Source organism: Hemitrygon akajei, chromosome 8 (genome assembly GCF_048418815.1).
Source record: "Hemitrygon akajei chromosome 8, sHemAka1.3, whole genome shotgun sequence".
In the NCBI taxonomy this organism is placed as follows: Eukaryota; Metazoa; Chordata; class Chondrichthyes; order Myliobatiformes; family Dasyatidae; genus Hemitrygon; species Hemitrygon akajei.
In genome coordinates this window covers 123,261,650-123,281,453 of record NC_133131.1, presented here as the reverse complement: position 1 = coordinate 123,281,453, position 19,804 = coordinate 123,261,650, and the positions used below count along the sequence as shown (strand labels likewise).

General features: G+C 40.5%; 1 protein-coding gene across 7 annotated transcripts in view; it reads right to left on the bottom strand.

Annotated features, from left to right (window-relative positions):
* Positions 1-1,074: 1,074 nt before the first annotated feature.
* znf804b (zinc finger protein 804B) overlaps positions 1,075-19,804 on the bottom strand; it is a 969,027-nt gene continuing 950,297 nt past the window's right edge. For 6 of the 7 annotated variants that reach the window (XM_073054519.1, XM_073054515.1, XM_073054521.1 and 3 more), the window contains 2 exons: positions 8,354-8,484; positions 1,075-5,808 (listed from right to left, as the gene is read on the bottom strand). In XM_073054519.1, coding sequence (XP_072910620.1) covers positions 2,043-5,808; positions 8,354-8,484 — 3,897 coding nt within the window. In that variant the 3' untranslated portion in view covers positions 1,075-2,042. Of the gene's footprint in view, positions 5,809-8,353; positions 8,485-19,041; positions 19,168-19,804 lie in introns of those variants that run through there. The other variant, XM_073054522.1, reaches the window with a different exon arrangement.

Below are 19,804 nucleotides of genomic sequence, written 5' to 3'. Positions count from 1 at the left end.
ATGTCTATAAGCTTTGTAATTGTCTTCATCTCTACAGTATTCTCTGGCAGATTGTTCCATATACCAACCAGCCTCTGTGCAAAAAGAAATGCCCCTCAGTTCCCTTTAAATCTTTACTCACTCATCTCTAGTTTTAAACACTGTCACCTTGGGAAAAAATGTAATCATCCCCCTTATATACTCCTATAAGGTCACCTCTCAACTTCCTAACACCAGGGAAAATATTTCAGTTTATCCAGCCTCTTCTTAAAGCTAAAGGCCTCTAGTCCCAGTAACAATCTTGTAAATACTTTTTGCATCCCTTCTAGCTTAATGGCATCTTTCCTATTGTCGGCCAACAAGAACTGTACACATTATAGTGTGGTCTCACCAATGCCTTGTAAAGTTGAAAGGTGACATACCATTCTGTATTTAGACTTTCAGGAGAAAGAGGAAAAGAAGAAAGTAAATTTGTTTTGGGAGTTATACTGCAATGCTTTATTTTAAAAATGTACCCAGGTATTAATTTGTCATGGAGCTCTCTCCATGATGTGGCATTTTCCCATGTGTTACATTGAACCATTTACCACAAAAGAGATTATCTGATGATTGGAATATAATTGCTATCAAAAGTCAATAGGGTTTGTAGGTTCTACATGATTGAATCTTTTGTAATATTACATCAGTGAATGCATACACCTGCAGCTTAAATACTCTACTCTGCTAGCAATGTCTATCAAAATACTTTTTATTCTTCCTTATAATGTCAGGCTTGAAATGGCTCTGACAACCTATAATTTACTCAATAGTCTCTTTACAAAATAAAAAGTAGTTACTGTAATGTCCACTCGTTGATCTATGAAATGAGCTTTATGGTGCTTTTTCGTATGATTTATTTCAGATTTTCCTAAATATAAAAGGAGCCCATTTGTCCTATCAGTTACAGGCCTGATTAGAAAAAAACAAAGTTTTATTTTTGTCAAAAATAAAAGCTCAAAGTTATTTTAATGTGCTATAAAATATATGTAAATTTACATTGCAATAAAAAATAATCGGTATTACACAAATTCCACAAAGTTCAGTAAACATTACATCTTTTCATCAGTCTGTTCTGTCATAATTTATTTCCAAGTTCTGTCATACCACAATTATTATTTTTCAGGACAGTATATTATACAGACACCTGTGTTTAAATCCTAACAAATTTCAAGACAAATATACAATACATTGAATAAAAAGATAATATACCTGGTTGGGAGAATATAGTACAGAATTTTACTTCTAAAGTATAGTACTTTACTGTATTGACGTTATTTACATAAGGAATTATGTTATATACTGTACATTATCATTCATTGATAGAACAAAATTTATTATGGAAAAATATTATTGCATTATACAGTACAATAATTCCATATTACATGGAAAAAACCTAAACAATAGCACTGGATTTAGAGCATCCAGTCCAATTCTACCCACGTACACTGTACTCTGCATATTTTTTTTACACAAAATACAAATGCCTTGAAGATTTTTTTCCAGTTTAAACTAAAGCCTAAATAACTATTAACAGCATAATTACAATGTGATACAGTCAAGGTAACAAAAAGATAATATATCTGAAAAAACTGGTGGAAAGTGTGATAAAAATTACATATTTTGATTTTGAAGGGCTTGAAGGATTTAAAATAAAGAAAATGGATTGCTGGCCCAGTGTTCTAACAAGAATTGTTCTCTCCTGAGGGTAAATTGGAAGAGAACATCTGGAAAATGCTGTGACACTTCCACTTAATTATCATTATTATAAAGTCAGATGGAATCTATGACACAGAAATCTATTCTAATGCACAGGGCATTGAGGCTCACCATCTAATAACTTCATTCATAGAAAGCTAAACTTCAATAGGGACTCAGGTAGGATACTTTAGAATAGAAACATCAAACAAAACTGTAGAAATAAAGAGAGTTATAGCATATTTGTTTCAGCAGCTGAATGCACACAAATTTGCCACCGTGAATGAATATCCTAACATTTTAATTGCTGTAGACTTCAGCTGCTTGTCTCAAGTGCTTGGACCAGAGCGATGCTGCAGTTCGTGCCCTGGGAACAGCGGATGAAGCAAAGGGTGGAGGTGAATAGCTGACGCAGCAGGGTGGGGAGCAAACAGTGTTGGACAGAGGGCAGTGTGAGGCAGTGGGTGAAGTGCCAGGTGGGCTGGGTGGATGGCTGCTGCCGGGATGAAATGCAGTGGATGGCCGGCCAGGAAGGTGGTGGGGTGAGCGGGAATAATGGCTTGAGTGATTGGAGAGAAAGTAAAGGGTGCAACATGTGGCTGGGCGATGTGGTGAAGCTGAGACATCACTTGGTGATGGGCGCCAGGGTGGAGAGCAGCTGTGAGTGAGGCAGCAGCATGGTGCTGGAGCAGAGTGTGGTGAACTGTGGTCACAGAAGAGGCAGTAGAAACAGAAGGCTGTTGAAGGGAAACTGGTTGAAATGCTGGTACTGGAGTGAAAGCAACTGCTGCTGCAGATGATGAGAAAGTTTTGACTTGTTTGGCAAGGAGCTGCTGCTGGATATGCTGTTGTGCCTGGAACTGTAATTTACTATATTTTTCCATTTCTTCCGGTAAGAAGATTATGGGTTGACTTGCCAGAGGAGGTGAGATTGATTTAGAACATTCCTTGAATTGAGGGTCCATTTCATCAACACTCTGTGAGTTCGTGCCATAATAATCAAACACAATCTCTCCCAATGGAACTGAATTTATACTACTAGAATCGTAAAATGTCATTCGGGAATTCTTCTCTTTGACTGCTGTTGAACTATCAGTAAAAACATCTGCAGTGGAAGAAACAACATTAGACATTTCTTCAGGGTCTGGAGTAATACTTTCTTCAGAGGCCTGTGCTTGGTATATTGAAAGACCAACCTTTTCTTTCTCAGCCATTTCTGATGCATTGCACGTTGAACTTTGATCAATGTCCACTTTATTCTCATGTGTTTCTTTGAACTCAAGACTTTCTTCATGGGAGCCAGTAGACTGTGTTTCATTCCCATTCCATTCCAAGTGTTCAGGCTCATTCCCTTTGCTAATATTATCTTTTTTTGCACCTACTTTTTTTGATGCTGTTAACTTCCCAATTAAAGACCATAACGTCACATTATCCATAGAAGGGGGAAGCCTGGGACCAAAGTAAGCTTCTGGAGAATCCTTCGACTTCAGGCCCATTATACTTGATGCTGATTCTCTGGTGTCTGTTTTCCCTTCATTGTCCTTACATTGTTCATTTTCCAAAATTTGCTTTGCCACATGGGATTTTCTTTCATCTTGAATGAGTTCCTTCAATGGGAAAATGGAGCAACCAATGGTCATATTTCTCTGGAATAAACTAGGGGCAATGGGGCTGTAATTCTGCATTGTATCTTCATTCTTTATTATTCCATGGTGCTTTCCTGAACCTCTTTTTATTTCACTGTTGCAAAGTGATGACTTTATATGACAAACTCTGCCTTTTGAGAAAGATCTGTGCCTTGATAGCTTTTTACTGGCCATTTCATGCCTGCAATTGTCTGTATTTCTGGAACGCGACCTTCTCAAACTGGAACCTCTGCTGCTTTCTTGTCTGTTCTTACTATGCCTTGACCTACTCCTATATCTACTTCTGCTCCTACTGTGGGGTTGTCTGCTCCTGGACTTCCTGCTCCTGCTGTGTAATCGGCCTGTTCTGCTCATCTGCATCCTAATTTGGGCACTGCCTCGACTTCTGCTGTGACTGCCACTTTTCCTGTGGTAATGATCATCATCAGAAGATAATGATGAACTTGAAGAGTAGCTGTGCTTTTTCTTCTTTTGTCTGGAATGACACTTGTAATGTGACCTATGATGCCTCTTGGAACAATACCGAGACCGGCTTTTGTTGCTGTATTCACTGGATCTATCAGAATAATTTCTGCTTCTGTGACTAGTTCTACTGAGATCACTTGAAGTATCAGAAGATGACCTTAATGATGAACCTTGCGAAGATGAATAGCTTCTGGATTTTCGACAGTCGCTTGTATTACTTTGTGAATCATCTTCGTAACTACAGTGAGAAAATGATCTCTGACTCTTTCTGTGATTCTCCTCAGTGCTGTCACTGTCATTAGTGTTGGAATTTAGACTGTCGTGTCTGGATTTGTGTGCCTTTCGATCTTCACATGATACTTGATTAATATTCAAAGGACTACTACTTGACACTTTCTGTTTTTTGTTGATTAAATCAACAGGAGGAATTGGCTGTTTATTGGTAATACTACTGCTAACTTGCTCTGGTTCCTCACTGGAATGGGCATGTATGCCTTCTAAAGGTCGTTTCGGAATGAGTTTGGAATTCTTCCCTTCTTTCCAACTTCCTTCAGTATTCTGCAATCCGGGCTCTGTGACTTCCCATACATGTTTATCCTCTTTCCTCAGTCTTTTCTTTCTCTTCCTCACACGGCCAGAGTCTAATCTCTGTTTAGATTTTTTGCTGGATTGGTTGTGACTCTTTCGGCTCTTTGATTTGTGTGACACCACTGACTTCCCCCTATTTGGATCTTGCTCTTTTTCTGTACTTCCATTTTGTTCTGCAACTGTGCTTGAGCTATTATCTCCTTCAGTTGTAACGGCTGCATTTTGTTGGTAGTCCTTATTGTTTTTCCCCTCTGTGGCACCACTCTCTCTACTTTTATTTCGAGACAATTTAAAATCAAAATACAAAGGATTGCAGCTGTACGATAGGGATGGTTCTGTCTGCGTGAAGAGTAAAAGTTCGGATGGCCATTGAAGTCTGGTTGATTCATCTTTACTTAGCACTGAAAGAAAGGGTTCAGTTGTAAGGTATGGCCTGTGTACTGGTTCTACCTTGCTCAATTTTCCTTGAGCAGGTATTGTGGCCTCAGTTTGTTTTTCATTTGACCCTAATGTTTCTTCACCTTTCATCTTGCAAACATCCTGATCCAGTGTTTTCCCTACCTCTTCTGTGTTTGTTTGCAGCTGAGCAGGAGAATTCAATTGTACTGCTGCCATTCTCTTGGCATCTGGGTTCTCATGCTTTTCATTCCCAATTTCTGGGACAGCGGAACGTTTTGCATCAGAACCGTCAGTCTGAGATTCATGAACGTTATCATTATGACTTACCACTTTAGCCATGTCTGCCTTCTCTGATGATTTCATAAGAAACAAGAAGGGAAAATTTGTGTTGGTTTTGCAATGTGTAGGACTATAGCAATGACATTCTTTCTCAGCTTCATCCTTGTTTTCCTTTAACATGAGCGCCTTCAGCTTCTTAACCCTTGCAAAAGGATTGCTCTCAGTGCTACTGAAAGCCTGGAACGGTTTGGTTTGTTCATTATTTTCAGTGTCTGTAATGCTACTTGTCCCTGCACCTACCATTGAGACCTCTGCTTCAGCTGTTGTTTTCACTTTATGGCTCGGTGGCTCCTGTTCATAATGCTTCTCTTCAATGGTGTCATTGAAAACTGAAGCAGACGACTCCAACTTCACTGGAGCTTTTTTGGAAAAAGAAAAGGAGACACTGCCCTTCTGAATGGGGATGCTTGGGTTGTTTTTCTTTGTGAAGAGACCCAAGGGCTTTAAGCCGAACTGATCATACTGGCCACCACGTGGGGGACAATGCAGACTGTTTCCCTGAGTCCTTTTCAGAGCCTCTTCTTTCATGAAAGATGCTTGGGTATTGCTCCTTCTTTCGTTATCTCTGCCTTTGGCAAAGGATCCACCGACAGCTGCTTTCACGTGATTGTCAATGGCTACTGTTGCTGGTTTGAACATGGGACCACTTCCTGAGGCGCTGTATGAAAACCAAACAGAGTACATGCTGAGTCACCTTGCCATTATAAGCAAGATTATAATGCAAAAAGTAACATCCTTTCAGATCTCTTTATTCTGACAGCTTTTTAAATAATTACTTGTAATTTCAGTATCTTTAGGTATTCTGGTAATCAATAAATAAGAAGAATTTAGTTGACTAATTTTGATTCAAGTCTCATGTTGTTGCAATACAAGACACTCATTGGGTAGAGCTAGGGAATATTATTTTGTGTTACAACACTAAGCTGAGCATTGTTTGGGATATGTTTGCACCTTGAGAATACTGACAGTGACAGAAACACTTAACTGCTATACCTGCTGCAACTTTCATAGAATGAAACTGCAATTTATTTTGCTTTAGGGTTTCAGACTATAAATAGTGTGATATGTATACATCAGACTATATTATCATTTATAATAATCCCACAATGACTGAGCTTTACTTTGGCATAATAATGTTGCTTTAACCAATTCCCTTCACCAGTAAAGGAATTATCATTCACAAGAACACCAGAAAATAGGAGCAGGAACATCCTCAAGCCTGCCCCACCATTCAAGGTGATTATGGCGGCTGAGCCTCTGGCCTCATCTAACATGCTGCACCAGTGCGTGGTATGGAAACCACACTTCAGCGGGCAGGAGAGCTCTGCAACGGGCGGCTAAAACTGCCCAACGCATCACCAGCACTAGCCTACCCGCCATTAAGGACATATATAAAGAAAGGTGTTGGATAAAGGCCAGCAATATCGTGAAGCATTCCACCCACCTTGCTTATGGACTGTCTGTCCCAGTCCCATCAGGGAAGAGGCTACGCAACATCCAGGCCAGGACTGCTAGACTCAGAAACAGTCACTTCCCACAAGCCATCAGGCTGATCAACACTTGCACCTATTAAGCCATCTCACCACCACTACGTCCAGAACAGCCACTCCTATCCACAGCATCTCAGCATCCTTCATCCCCCTTGCACTGCCAACTTATGCTTGCACTCACACCTCACACTTACATGGACACAGTCTGACTGTGCTTTCATGTGCCCTGCTGTTACCTAGAGGAGTTCCTCTTGCCAAGAGTCATTTCCTGTCAGAGTTACCTTATGTTCAGATATTCCTGCACCTAGCATCACTTTATTTAAGTACAATCAGTCTATGCATTTAAGATAATCTTATGTATATATGACCACAACCAACAGTTACTTGTGCATTGCAGTTTATAATTTTTTATATTTATATTTATTGTGGTTTTCACACTTATTGTGCTTTTTATGCTGCAGGGGATCCAGAGTAACAATCATTTTGTTATCCTTTGCCCTTGTGCTGCAGAATGACAGTACGCAATCTTGGATCTTCAATCTCCTCTCTTGCACAATTCCTCACAGTCCTCAATTCCTTGAACTTTCAAAAACTCATCTACCTCCACTTTAAACACCTCTGATGATCGAGCCTTCACATCCCTCTGGAATAGGGAGTTCCAGAGATTCACCACACACTGTGAGAAGAGCTTACTGCACACTATGATCTTAAATAATCATTTCTTTTTTCGTTTCAACGTCCCCAATTCCAAGTGACATTTATCAGTGAAAACATCTCAACGGGTACTCTGTCATGCTTCTTTGGGATGTTATCTGTTTCCATAAGATCATCCTTCATTCCTCCAAAAGCTGTTGTGACATTATGAGCTTAAATCTAGGCTCATTCCATTAATTAGACTTTGGCTGTAAATTGACAGGATTACTGTTGTTTCATTTCAGGAAATTCTGCACATTACCTAATGACTGCACAAACAAATCCAATGTAGAAGAAAACTGTATCTTTTGTGATGAGTAATAACTGGAAAGACAGACTCACAGAGTTGAGATACCAGTAGGCATGAGCTATTCAGATAGTAAAATGAACAGGAAATAACTGTTATAAGAGCTTTCCACTTTCCTGTTCTGAAAAAATATTCAATGCATAATTATTAGCTTTTAGGTGTCTAATGTTAAGAATGTAAAGGTTGTACAATATTGCAGTTACTATTTTTATCATATAAAAGGCAAAAGACTGCAAAGATATTTAAATGCACAATCTAGGTATATTAGCTCAAAGTCAATGCAATATTCATTCCTTTCTGCTGTAATTATGACTCAATTACTTTTATATTTTTTTTTGCTAACATCCTGGAAGCTGATATTAACTTGCAAATTACCCATTACCTTGAAAGTGCTGATCTAATACATGATTGCTAGTTTCATTTGCAGATAACCTCAATGCCAACTTTATCTATCCCTTAAACTTTACTCACAAACATTTGTAACTCCTGTATTTTGCACAGTCTCCAAAATCATGCACTGTGCACGCAACCTAACAACTTATTTCTTTTATTTGAAGTGTAGTATTTAGTTGTTATTTTTATGATACAATAGCTAAAACAATCTTTATATACATGTATCTTGGGTCTGTGAAATTTTGAAAATTTATTATCTCTTCCAATAGAGTGTAATATTGGTTTAAACATTCATAACTCAAACATTAATGTAGACTGACCATTCTGACTGTTTCCGCAGCTCTGCAAGCTGGTGAAGACGTTTGAGGGCCTTTTCCTGTTTCCTTTCATCCTTCCTTGATCTCGAAGCTACGTTTCGAGCAAATTCTCTTTGTTTTAGTTCTTTCAGTCTCTGTTATAAAAATGCAGAAGGTTCAGTGATCACTTGGTCTTTGAGAAATATGTCTACTTAAGGCCTGCCATATGAACCGAACACTTTCAATTAGCAGAGTCAAAATCAATTCTTTTCCTGCCTTGAAAATGTGCCCCTTTGCACAAGTGAAAAATAATATAATAAAAAGTCAACATGATATACACCAGTTATTAAATCTCTTCAAGTATTCCTTTATGTCTTGCAATGTTGAAACTGCAAATGAAGCTGTTAAAAAATCACCCAAAACGATAATTAAAGCTAACTATCTACAAATATATTTTGAAGTGCAATGGTCAGCTATGTTTCAATTTAATATCACATGACATACAATACAAAGCATAGGAAAACAAATGATCTAATCTTGTGCCCAAGCATAAAGCAGGCAGAAATCTGGAACAGTACAGCTCCAGTCTTTGCCTCAATCATATGCAAAAGGTTTTACTTCAACTGTCAAATCTGAAAAATGGTAGAGCAATTTGCTGCAAGGTTTCTTTTTTCTACATGTCACACGCTGCATTTCAGCTGCCACTGCATATTGTTCATCTGCAAACATATTTGTGCAAGGGGCAAAAAGTGCAAATTTGAAGGAAGAACGTAATGCTTTTTTGGTACTGCAGATAGCAGGCAGTGGAGAGCAAATGCCATTTCACTACTTACAGTCCACATGACAACCAAACAAGGCCAAAATAAAAACAGCACTAAGAACAGGACACCAAACTGCCCGTAGCACATTTACACTAATGATGCAGGCACTAGAGAAACGAGGGACATAAAGATGTGCAGCTATTTACACTAGCAAAAAGAAACTCACTCTGGTGAACTATGCCACTGTGCAGCTCAGTATTATGTTTTCAAGGCATCAGCTAAAAATGTCACACTGCAAAGCAGTGAACACACACAAAGCATTAAAAGGCAGGCAAATTATATTTTCTCCCCAGGGTTTTAAAATGTCTCCACACAACAAAATGTTTGGTTTATTGGTGTTTATTAATGCTATTCATGCTAATAGAGGAGGATTGGGACAGAATAATTGTTATAATCTCTTTCAAGAAATGTACAAGGAAATTCTCCCATCAACAAGCCCTGACAATGAAATCTTGGCACAACCAATCACACAAAAATATCCTTTGCTTTGCCACATATCCCTTCTTTCTTCTAGATTCAAAAGGCTTGGCTAAGCTAATCAGTTTACCGTATATAGACAATCAAAAAGCTCAGAAGACAACAAGAATTTGTGCTAATACTTACTCAAGTAATTTTTATGTTCCAAAATGTTATTCAAAAGATAGTTTGTCCTCAAAACAACAGAACCTTGTCTGTAATTCCAAGATAATATACAGATTGCAGAAACATTTATCATTATCTATGCAACAAGTTCAGGAGAACTATGTAACATTTGAATATTTGAAATAACTCGTTATGCTGGTGACTAAGGGGTATGCCAGTCCCTTCCTCAGATTGTTAGATCTGTGGCTCAGAATCAAATTGAAAAAAAAATAGGATATGTAGGATTGTGTTTTATTCAACTTAACAGTACCTGCTGCTTAGCAGATATCTGGCAAGCACTAAAATGCAGCAGCCAGCAGTCCCCGTGAAGGGGGGCTTGAATTGTCAAATCTCATCAAAGTTTCACTCCTGTTTCGACCACTGCTTTATGACATAAGATTCTTCTCAAAAGTTGGCCTGTGGCAAGATGGAAACAAGTTTTCCTCATGTCTTAAGCAGCCTAACAGAACGCAAGTAGGCCTTGAAAGCTGTAGCATACTTTGGGAATGAATGTCTAAAATTTGTAAGCTGGTCCAGGCATTTCCATACACAATTTGCTTTGACCACATATTATTCCAAAGTCTGATGCCTACCCATTGACACCCTGACTAATCACGCACCCCATGATTAAAGTAACATTGAATAGTACAGCACTAGATGACACTGTGCCAGTCTTGCTGACAATTTATATTAAATGTCCTCCTGTGTATCATTCATATCCCTCCATCCCTTCATATTCATGTGTCTATCTAAAAGCATCTTAAACTCCAAGCTGTCTGATTCCACTGTTACCCCAGTAACCTACTCCAGGCACCTAAAACACTCCATAAAAGAACTTACACCCATGTACTCTTTAATCTTCTCCCCATCTAACCTTAAAAGCATGTCCTTTGGTGTTTGACATTTCTACCCTGGGGAAAGGATTCTGACAGTCTACCCTATTTATGTGTCACCCGGTTCAGATCTGGCCCAAGTGCGGAGTGAGAGACACTGAAGCAGGTCAATAGTTCACAGACTTTAATGCGAACAGTGTTAAAGGGAAAAGAAAACAATAAACACTAGGTGAAACAGAGCCGTTAACTAAAACTGTCAAATTGAAAACGAAGCCTACACTGCAACTGAAAAGAACAACTGAGAATAAAAAAGAATACCGCTAGTCTTCAGAGTCAGTTGACTCGACAGTCCGATTTCTCAGGCAAGGCGGAATGCAAACAGGCAGCAAAGTGTTGCTGTGTCCAGGTCTCGACAAATACTACGATGGAATGAATGGAGTTAAATACTATCACAATGAAATAATAATTCTCTGACACGTGCATATTCATGAGTGCAACTGCCGTATCTATTGCGCTGCTGAATCCGTGGTTGTGAGAGGGCCCCCCTCGCTAGGTGCAGCCCCTGAGGCGCCACAGACCTGTGTCTGCTGGATGAGGGGCTTGTCCAGGTTGTCCTTCAGTGATGCTGGTAGATAATTGCCATGGTGTACACTGCCACTATTGGAGCCAAAGACTTCCAAGTAGAGACAGAAACAAGAGCTTTTACAGAGGTAGCTTGACCAAGTGACACCATGAGATGGATCATTCTCAAAATGAGGACCCTCCAATTGGAGCTCATTGGGTATCTGCTTCAACAATAAAACTTACACAGAATCTGAGCATATCAAAATAAACAAACAGAAAGCACCAGGAAACTGCGCTACAAAGAGTGAGTTGCTCGAGAAAAAAACAAGGAACTCTCAAACCATTAATAACTGTTGTTAAGCAACAATTAACCAATTCAGGTGCTCTAAAAATCTCAGGGTCCAATGCTCTGTAATACCCTGCACAGGCCTGAGGTAGTCACTACAGGAGACCCCTCCCTATAGCTGGCCCAGGAAAACCTGAAAATGCGAGATCCAGGAATGACCTGAGAGGGAGGCTTGGGGAACGCGAGGGGTAGGGAGACTCGGGGATGTAGAGAGACTGAAAGACCTGGGACCGCCAACAGACTGAGATCAAGAAACCTTAGGTGGGGCCGAGAGCGAGGCTTGGGAGTCCTCGAGATGGGGAAGACATTAAGGAACCCGAAACACATTGAATAAGCCTTGGAAACAATTGGAAAAATAAAATTCCTGGGAACATAGAGAAAAGTCCTTGGGAAACCTTGAAATCATGAAACTTGAAACTTAGAGAAGAACCTTTTCAAATCTTGCTCACAGTGTTTTATCTTTTACAATTTTTTTCAAAGGCAATTAGGATATGCTCTCAGTTTTACCGATCAAGACAGCATAGACAGATTTCTTTCATCACTAAGCTAGCTGGTTCTGTAGATCTGTTTAATTTGCTACATGAAAGTTCAATTTTCCCAGTGTGTACTATGAATTTCTTCAAGGGGTTAAAAATACTCTTGAAAGGGTTATTTACTTGTGTACTTGCACACTCCAGCTAGGAATCAGCTTTTAGAGTAGGGCTTTTCCAGAATTTACACTATTGACTTGAATGATGATTTGTTGAATCAATTGATAAGCTTGCTTGAAACACTCATTTGTTATGCAGACTTGAGTCATGGGACCACAAGGCTGGGAACCTGAGTACTTGCGATTTGAAAAGCTTGGAATGGATACTGGAGAAACTCATTGTAGACTAGAGAAACTCTGTAGGTAGACTCCGGATTCTCGGAATGTAGAGTCAAGATATGCATTGAGAATGAAGGCACCCTATCCTCAAGCCACCAATGTCAAAATGCCACTGTTCAAACTTTGCTGGGTCCATTATGTGGCAAGATCCTTCTGTCACGATGGAGACAGAAACAACAGTTTATACATAAGAATTCCGATGGAACATTGTTGCCTTGATGAATCCCTCTGACCAATGAATTTCAAGGCCAAGGTCAGCTGCTCTCTCTCCACTGGATTCATCTTTGGTTTGTCGAGTCTCGCTGTCACCCGGTTCGGATCTGGCCCAAGTGCGGAGTGAGAGACACTGAACTAGGTCGATAGTTCACAGACTTTAATGCGAACAGTGTTAAAGGGGAAAGAAAACAATAAGCGCTCGGCCAAACAGGGTTGTTAACTAAAACTCTGAAATGGAAAATGAAGCCTACACTGCGGCTGAAAAGAACAACTGAGAATAAAAAAGAATACTGCTAGTCTTCAGAGTCAGTTGACTCGACAGTCCGATTTCTCAGGCAAGGCGGAATGCAAGCAGGCAGTGAAGTGTTTCTGTGTCCAAGTCTCAACAAATACTACGACGGAATGAATGGAGTTAAATACTATCACAATAAAATAATAATTAGATGACACGTGCATATTCACGGGCGCAACTGCCGTATCTACTGCACTGCCGAATCCGTGGTTGTTATACTATGCTTCTCATAATTTAAAAAAATCCTACCCCAGGTCTTCAGTGCTCCGGGGAGAACAACCCAGGTTTGGCCAACCTTTCCTTATAGCTCATACCCTTTAATCCAGGCAGCATCCTGGAAGGCCTCTTCTGCACACTCTCCAGAGTCTCAACATCCAGTAAAGGGGCAACCATTACTGCATGCAATACTCCAAGTGCGGGCAAAATAAAACATCATACAGCTGCAGCTATTCTTACACTCACCAACCCTAGCAATGAAGGCAGATGTGCCATTTACCACCTCAGCTACTTGCTTGGACACCTTCATCTATGTACTCGAACCACAAGCTCCCTCTATAGAGCCTTCAAGGGGCCTGCCATTAACTGTATACCTTATCCTTTCCTTTGATCTCACAAAGTGCAACACCTCATGCTTGCCCAGATTAAACTCCATTTGCCACTTCTCTGATTAGACCTGTAACGGATCTATATCCTGCTGTATACTTTCATAGTCCTTCGATAGTTCACAACTTCAGCAAACATGGTGTCATATGGAAATTTGCTAATCCATCCACCTATCAACATTTTCATCAAATCATTCATATTCATGACAAACAGAGGCTTCAGTACCGATCCTTGTGGAATTGCACTGGCCACAGACCTCCCGCCAGAATAACAGCCTTCCAGTCCTACTCTCCATCTTCTACTGGCAAGCCATTCACTCATGATGGCATGCATCTTTATCTTCTGTATCAACCCACCATGTGGGACCTTATGAAATACTTTACTAAAGGCCATGTAGATAATGATCACTGCCTTACCCTCATCTAGCTCCTTGTCACCTCTTTAACAAACTGAATTAACTTTGTAAAGCGTAACCTGCCCCACACAAAGCCATGCTGACCGTCCATAAGCAGGACATGTACAAAAATCCTATTGCTCAGTACCCTCTCCCGTTACCACTGATGTGAGATTCACTGACCTACAATTACCTGGATTATCTCCATTTCCTTTCTTGAACAACGGCACAGCATTTGTTACTTGCCAGTCCTTTGGGACTTCACTGATCCTGAGGACACAAGGATCTTCAGCAAAGTCCCAGCAATTTCATTATCTGCATTTTTTTTCAATATTTGGGATATATGCCATTAGGTCCTGGGGATTTATCCATTTAAATGGTTTTCAGAAGATCCAGCACGACCTCCTGCTTAATCTCAAAGCATCTCAGAACATTAGCATGTAACAATCTCCCTTCATTGTCTTCCAAATCCTTTTATTTTTGGCAAATGCTGACACAAAGTACTCATTTACTACCTCAGCCACATGCTCCAACTCTAAGCACAAATTCCCTCCTTTATCCTTAAATAGACTCACCCTCTCATCAGTTATCATCTTTTTCTTAATATAATTATATAATACCTTGGGATTCTCCTTGATCCTGCTTGCTTAGGACATTTCATACCCCGTTTCAGCCTTCCTAATCGTGTGCTTGAGCTCTTTCCTGCTATCCCAGCCCATCTACGTTGCTTGTATTAAGGAAGTTCCATGAAAACTAGGGAGCTTAATATAACAACCCTGTTGTTCCTGTACCTTTACATAATCTCTCTACATTTTGTTCCTCCACTTCTCAGCGGCCATATAGTATAATATACAGTACATATAATTGACTGTATACATGTGGTCAAGAGTATTATCCCATCAGAGTAGTTGCACCTTTCTTATTTTGGCGCTTTCCCCAATTGCCTCTGTAGATGAGCCCTCCGTTGTGCCCTCTCTGAGTACTGATGTGACTTCCTCCCTCATCACTAATGCAAACCCTCCACCTCTTTTACCACCCCACTCTGTTATTATGTATAAAACAATGAAACCCAGAAACACCGAGCTGCCACTGGACATGCACACATCTCACGGCTACCATCAAGGAGGAGGTACAGGAAACTGATGAAAGACACTCAACATTTCAGGGGCAGCTGTTCCCCCTGCCATCAGATTTCTGAATAGACTCCTCTAATTAAAAAAAAAAATATATAGATAGATAGATAGATATAATATTTACATACTAGCGGATTCTATTTAATTGGGCCATCAGTTAATCAGGACCGCCATTTATTCAGGACAACTCTTAAAGAACAAAACATAATTGATAAAATAGCTGGGAGTCCCTTCCTTTATTTGGGCAGGATTCTGTTGCCAAACAGCTTCTAACTAACATCAGACTCATGTAGTTGCATGGCCATTAGACATTGCTCCATGCTTAGTGCAATTAGTTTTTAAATAGGAATTAGTTTTTAAAAAGGCAGGGATTTTTGTCACTGAATGTTGGAGAGAAATAAGCAGTAAGACAATTTGGAACTGTTTTACTCACCTTGGTTTCAAGCATTTAGGCTTGGAGAGGTCAGGAACAAACAGGAGTGAAAATTGAATAATTGAACTACTTCAACAAGTTAGGAATTATGAAGATATCGACAATCATCTTGAATTTTACAACACCAATGAAGATTTGGAGGATGCAATCATCTACAACATTGTATGAAGGCAGTCCATTATCTGCACTGGGTATCTGTGCTGATTTTGTTCATTTACAGTCAATCAAAAGAACACAGTCGATGAGTACCTCTGTCAATAACTGTTCGGAAATAATACACAGTTTTATAGTACTGTAAAGGTATTGGTAGTGTTCTAATTTGTTCTGTATTTCATTTAATTACATAAATTGCTACTCAGTTAACCAGAAGCTTGTCTTTTCCCCTTTTTAAAGAATGTAATGCCCTGGTTAAGATTTCCACTGCTGTGCTGTGGGGTATTTCATTTAGCAGCTTTCTGCAAAAGCAGTGTGTCCTGTTGGTAGAATGCTTTGGTTTCAGCAAAATTATAAGGGACTATGATATTCAACTTAGGAATGTTGTGTCAACCAATCAGGATGGTGGAACTGGGACAAGGGCCTAGAAAGGGTGGGCAAAGAGAGATTTGTGACAGACACTGGTGGGGTTTGTGGTCTTTTCAGCAGGATATTCTGAGAAGAGAAGATTGGGAAAGACAGCCATAGGGTTTGATCTGACGGGAAGATGTGACTGCAAGGAGTGCTCCGCAAGATAAAGGAGTCCAAGATGGGAAGCTTTACTGCTGATTGGTGATTTGAATTCAGTGTCGTGAGTAATGGTTATACCCAGCTTTTGGAAGAAATGGGCTCCAACGGTCACGTACACATTTAGACTGGTTTAACTGTAATAGGCCCTTTAAATTTTTTCTTGCTTTTCTTTCTTTTAATAACTGTTGATAAAACTGAAATTAATAAATAAACTTTCTTCTTACAAGTCTGTAAGATCTGTACAATCTGTTATTTCTTGCTGACCGATAATTGTATGGGCAGTATTTGCAAAGCATTTGCTGAGTTTGAGATTTTTAAAAATTAGAACATGACAATGTTCCTGTTTGGTTGAACCCCAAATCATACCAACCCTAGATGTATAGTGTTTGCGAATGGTGGCCTTCTCACCACTGAGTACGTGGCAGAACTGGCTAATGAGTTAAGTTTGCTTACAAGCCCGGTGAAGGGGCTCCAACTATTCCATGAAAATTTGGATAATTGGGGCAGCCACTTAATTGGGCCAAAATGTATTGTTCCAATGTGTCCCAATTAACTGGAGTGTGTGTGTGTGTGTGTGTGTGTGTGTGTGTGTATTTTTTATTGCAGTTTATGGTTTTAAAATTTTTTATGTATTATAATGTACTGCTGCTGCAAAACAACAAATTACACGACATATGTCAGTGATATACAACCTGGTTCTGATTTTCTGTAATGGTAACAACATCATAATTCCATGTATTGATCCATACCCTCTTTACCCATAATACTCCTAGCATTGAAATAAACATTTTCCAGCCAGCAGTCCCATCACAAACAAAAGAAGATCTGAAGATGCAGGAAATCCAAGCAACACACACACACAATGCTGGAGGAACTCATCAGACCAGGCAAAAGAGTGCAGATGACATTTCAGGCCAACACCCTTCATCAAGATTGGAAAATAAAAGATGAGGGGTTAGAGTAAGAAGGTGGAGGAACGGAGGAAGAAACACAAGTTAGTAGGTGAGAGGTGAAACCGGGATGGGGGAAGATGTGAAGTAAAGAGCTGGGAAGTGGATTGGTGAAAGAGAGACAGGACTGGAGAAGAGGGAATCTGATAGGAGAGGACAGAAGGCCATGGAAGAAAGGAAAGGGTGAAGAGCATCTGAGGGAGGAGATGGACAGGTAAGGAGATAGGTGAGAGAGGGGAAAGGGATAGGAAATGATGAAGGGGAAGGGTAACTACTGGAAGTTCAAGAAATTGATATTCATGCCATCAGGTTGGAGGTTACCCAGATGGAATATAAGGTGTTGCTCGTCCAACCTGAGTGTGGCTTCATCGGGACAGTAGAGGAGGCCATGGGTTGACATATCAGAATGGGAATGGGAAGTGGAATTAAAATGGGTGGCCACTGGGAGATCCTACTTGTTCTGGTGGTCTCAGCAAAGTGGTCTCCCAATTTACCTTGGATCTCACTGATATACAGGGGGCCACCATGTTTATTATGCTGCCCCTTGTTGTCCTTCCTTTCAGTCTTACTTGTCTTTCTTGCCCCAACCCTGCCATCTGTTACCCTGCCACTGTGATTCCCATATCTCTCCACTCTACTTTAACCCTTCAGAATAGCACTTGCAAACCTTCTGGTGAGGGTATCAGTTACCTTCCTGTTCAGATTTACACTGTACAAGTTCCACCTGTTCTGGAAGAGAGCCCAATGATCTATAATCTGAAGTCCTCCTTCCTGCACCAGCTCCTTCACCATGCACTAAACTGCATTGGCGCTTATTTCTCACTTTGTTAGAACATGACATGGGTAGTAATCCTGAGATTACAACCCTGGAAGTCCTGCTTTTAAATTTTCACCTACTTCCTTAAAAATTCTTTTGCAAGACCTCATCCTTGCTCCTGCCTCTGTCATTGCTACCCATCTGGACTACGACTTCTGACTGCTCACCCCCTCTCAGCATACCTGTTCCTGAGGAATGGCCATAATGGAATCTTACACTGTCTGCTTAGTTCTCCTGGTGGTCATTCAACCATCTATAACCTGCACCTTACCACAACGCTCATCCGTGATCTCTTCATCCAGCGGGATAATGTTGCGTGCATCTACCATTTCCTTGTGCTGTGCTGTCAAGAGCTGTTGCAGGGTGCATTTCTCACAGATGTAGTCATCGGGGAGACCACGAGGACCCTGATTTCCAACATCTTTCAGGAGGAGCATTCCACTGCCTCAACTGCCAGTTTCCTCCCTAAATAACATACCTGTAAATTAGAGCTTTTCAGTGCAGCCTACAACCTTCATTGAGCCATCTTAACTTGTAAGAGTCTGTACTGGTTTGCTGCATCTGCTGATGCTGGGGTACTGACAGAGCAGCTTCTGAACTGGCTGTAGTACTCTCATTCACCTTCCAAAGCTTACAGTGTGTGCGATTTTGATGTTGGCTTTTTTTTTCACCAATTAGCTGCTGTCATACACATTCGAAAGATTTCTCAGTGATGACAAGGCTGCCTAACAGCTCTTCTGGGTGAGGCATGGCTGGGTGTGCAGAAATGCCAACAGCTGTCACACCAGTGTGGCTTATCTCTGCAATGTCATCTACTAAATTATTTTCAACATGGGCTGTGATTATAACAGAGGGAAATCAAATGAGACATTAAATTGCGCTGAAGAGCTTGTTTCCATGTTGCATCACTCAAAGATCCTTTGCTCCGTGACACTGCTCTTGCACACATCAGCTGCTCAGGTAGGAGAAGCTGATGTGTGCAAGGAGCACGACTCTGTTCATGCACTAAAGCATTATTTGGATGTGCAGCATCTCCTTGTTCATGCATGAATGAACTGCTGATGTGTCATATCTGTTCCACTTCTGGAGAACACTGACCTGCTCAGGGGGTGCATCTCTTGTCCATTGAGAGTAAAAGCCTGCCCATGAGTGGCACTTGGTAACATGTGTTGTTCTTGCAGACCTTTAGGGGTTGTTACCATGTGACAGGAGACAAGACACCTAATTGGATCGTGGTGAGATTGCATTGAACTATTAAACTGATAAGACCATAAGGAGAAGAATTAGCCCATTTGGTCCAACAAGTCTGCTCTGCCACTTCATCAAGGCTGATCCATTTTTCCTCTCAGCCTCAATCTCCTTGCTTCCCCCCACTGCATCCCCCCCGTATCTCTTCATGCCCTAATCAGTCAAGAATCTATCAACCTCTGCCTTAAATATATGTAAAGGCTTAGCCTCCACAGTTGCCTGTGACAATGAATTCCACACATTCACTACTCTGGCTAAAGAAATTCCTCCTCATCTCCATTGCAAAAGGACTCTCTTCTATTCTGAGGCTGCATCATCTGGTCTTAGGCTCTTCCACTACAGGAAATACCCCCTTCACGATGACTGTATCAAAGACTTTCACCATTCAATAGGTTACAATGCGGTCACCTCTTATTCTTCTGAATTCTAGTGAATGCAGGCCCAGAGCCATCAAAAGCTCCTCGTGTAACAAGCCATTCAATCCTGGAATCATTTTTGTGAACCTCCTTTAAACCCTCTCCAGTTTCAGCACATCCTTTCCAAGATAAGGGGCCCCAAACTGCTCACAATACTCCAAGTGAGTCCTCACCAGTGATTATAAAGTCTCAACATT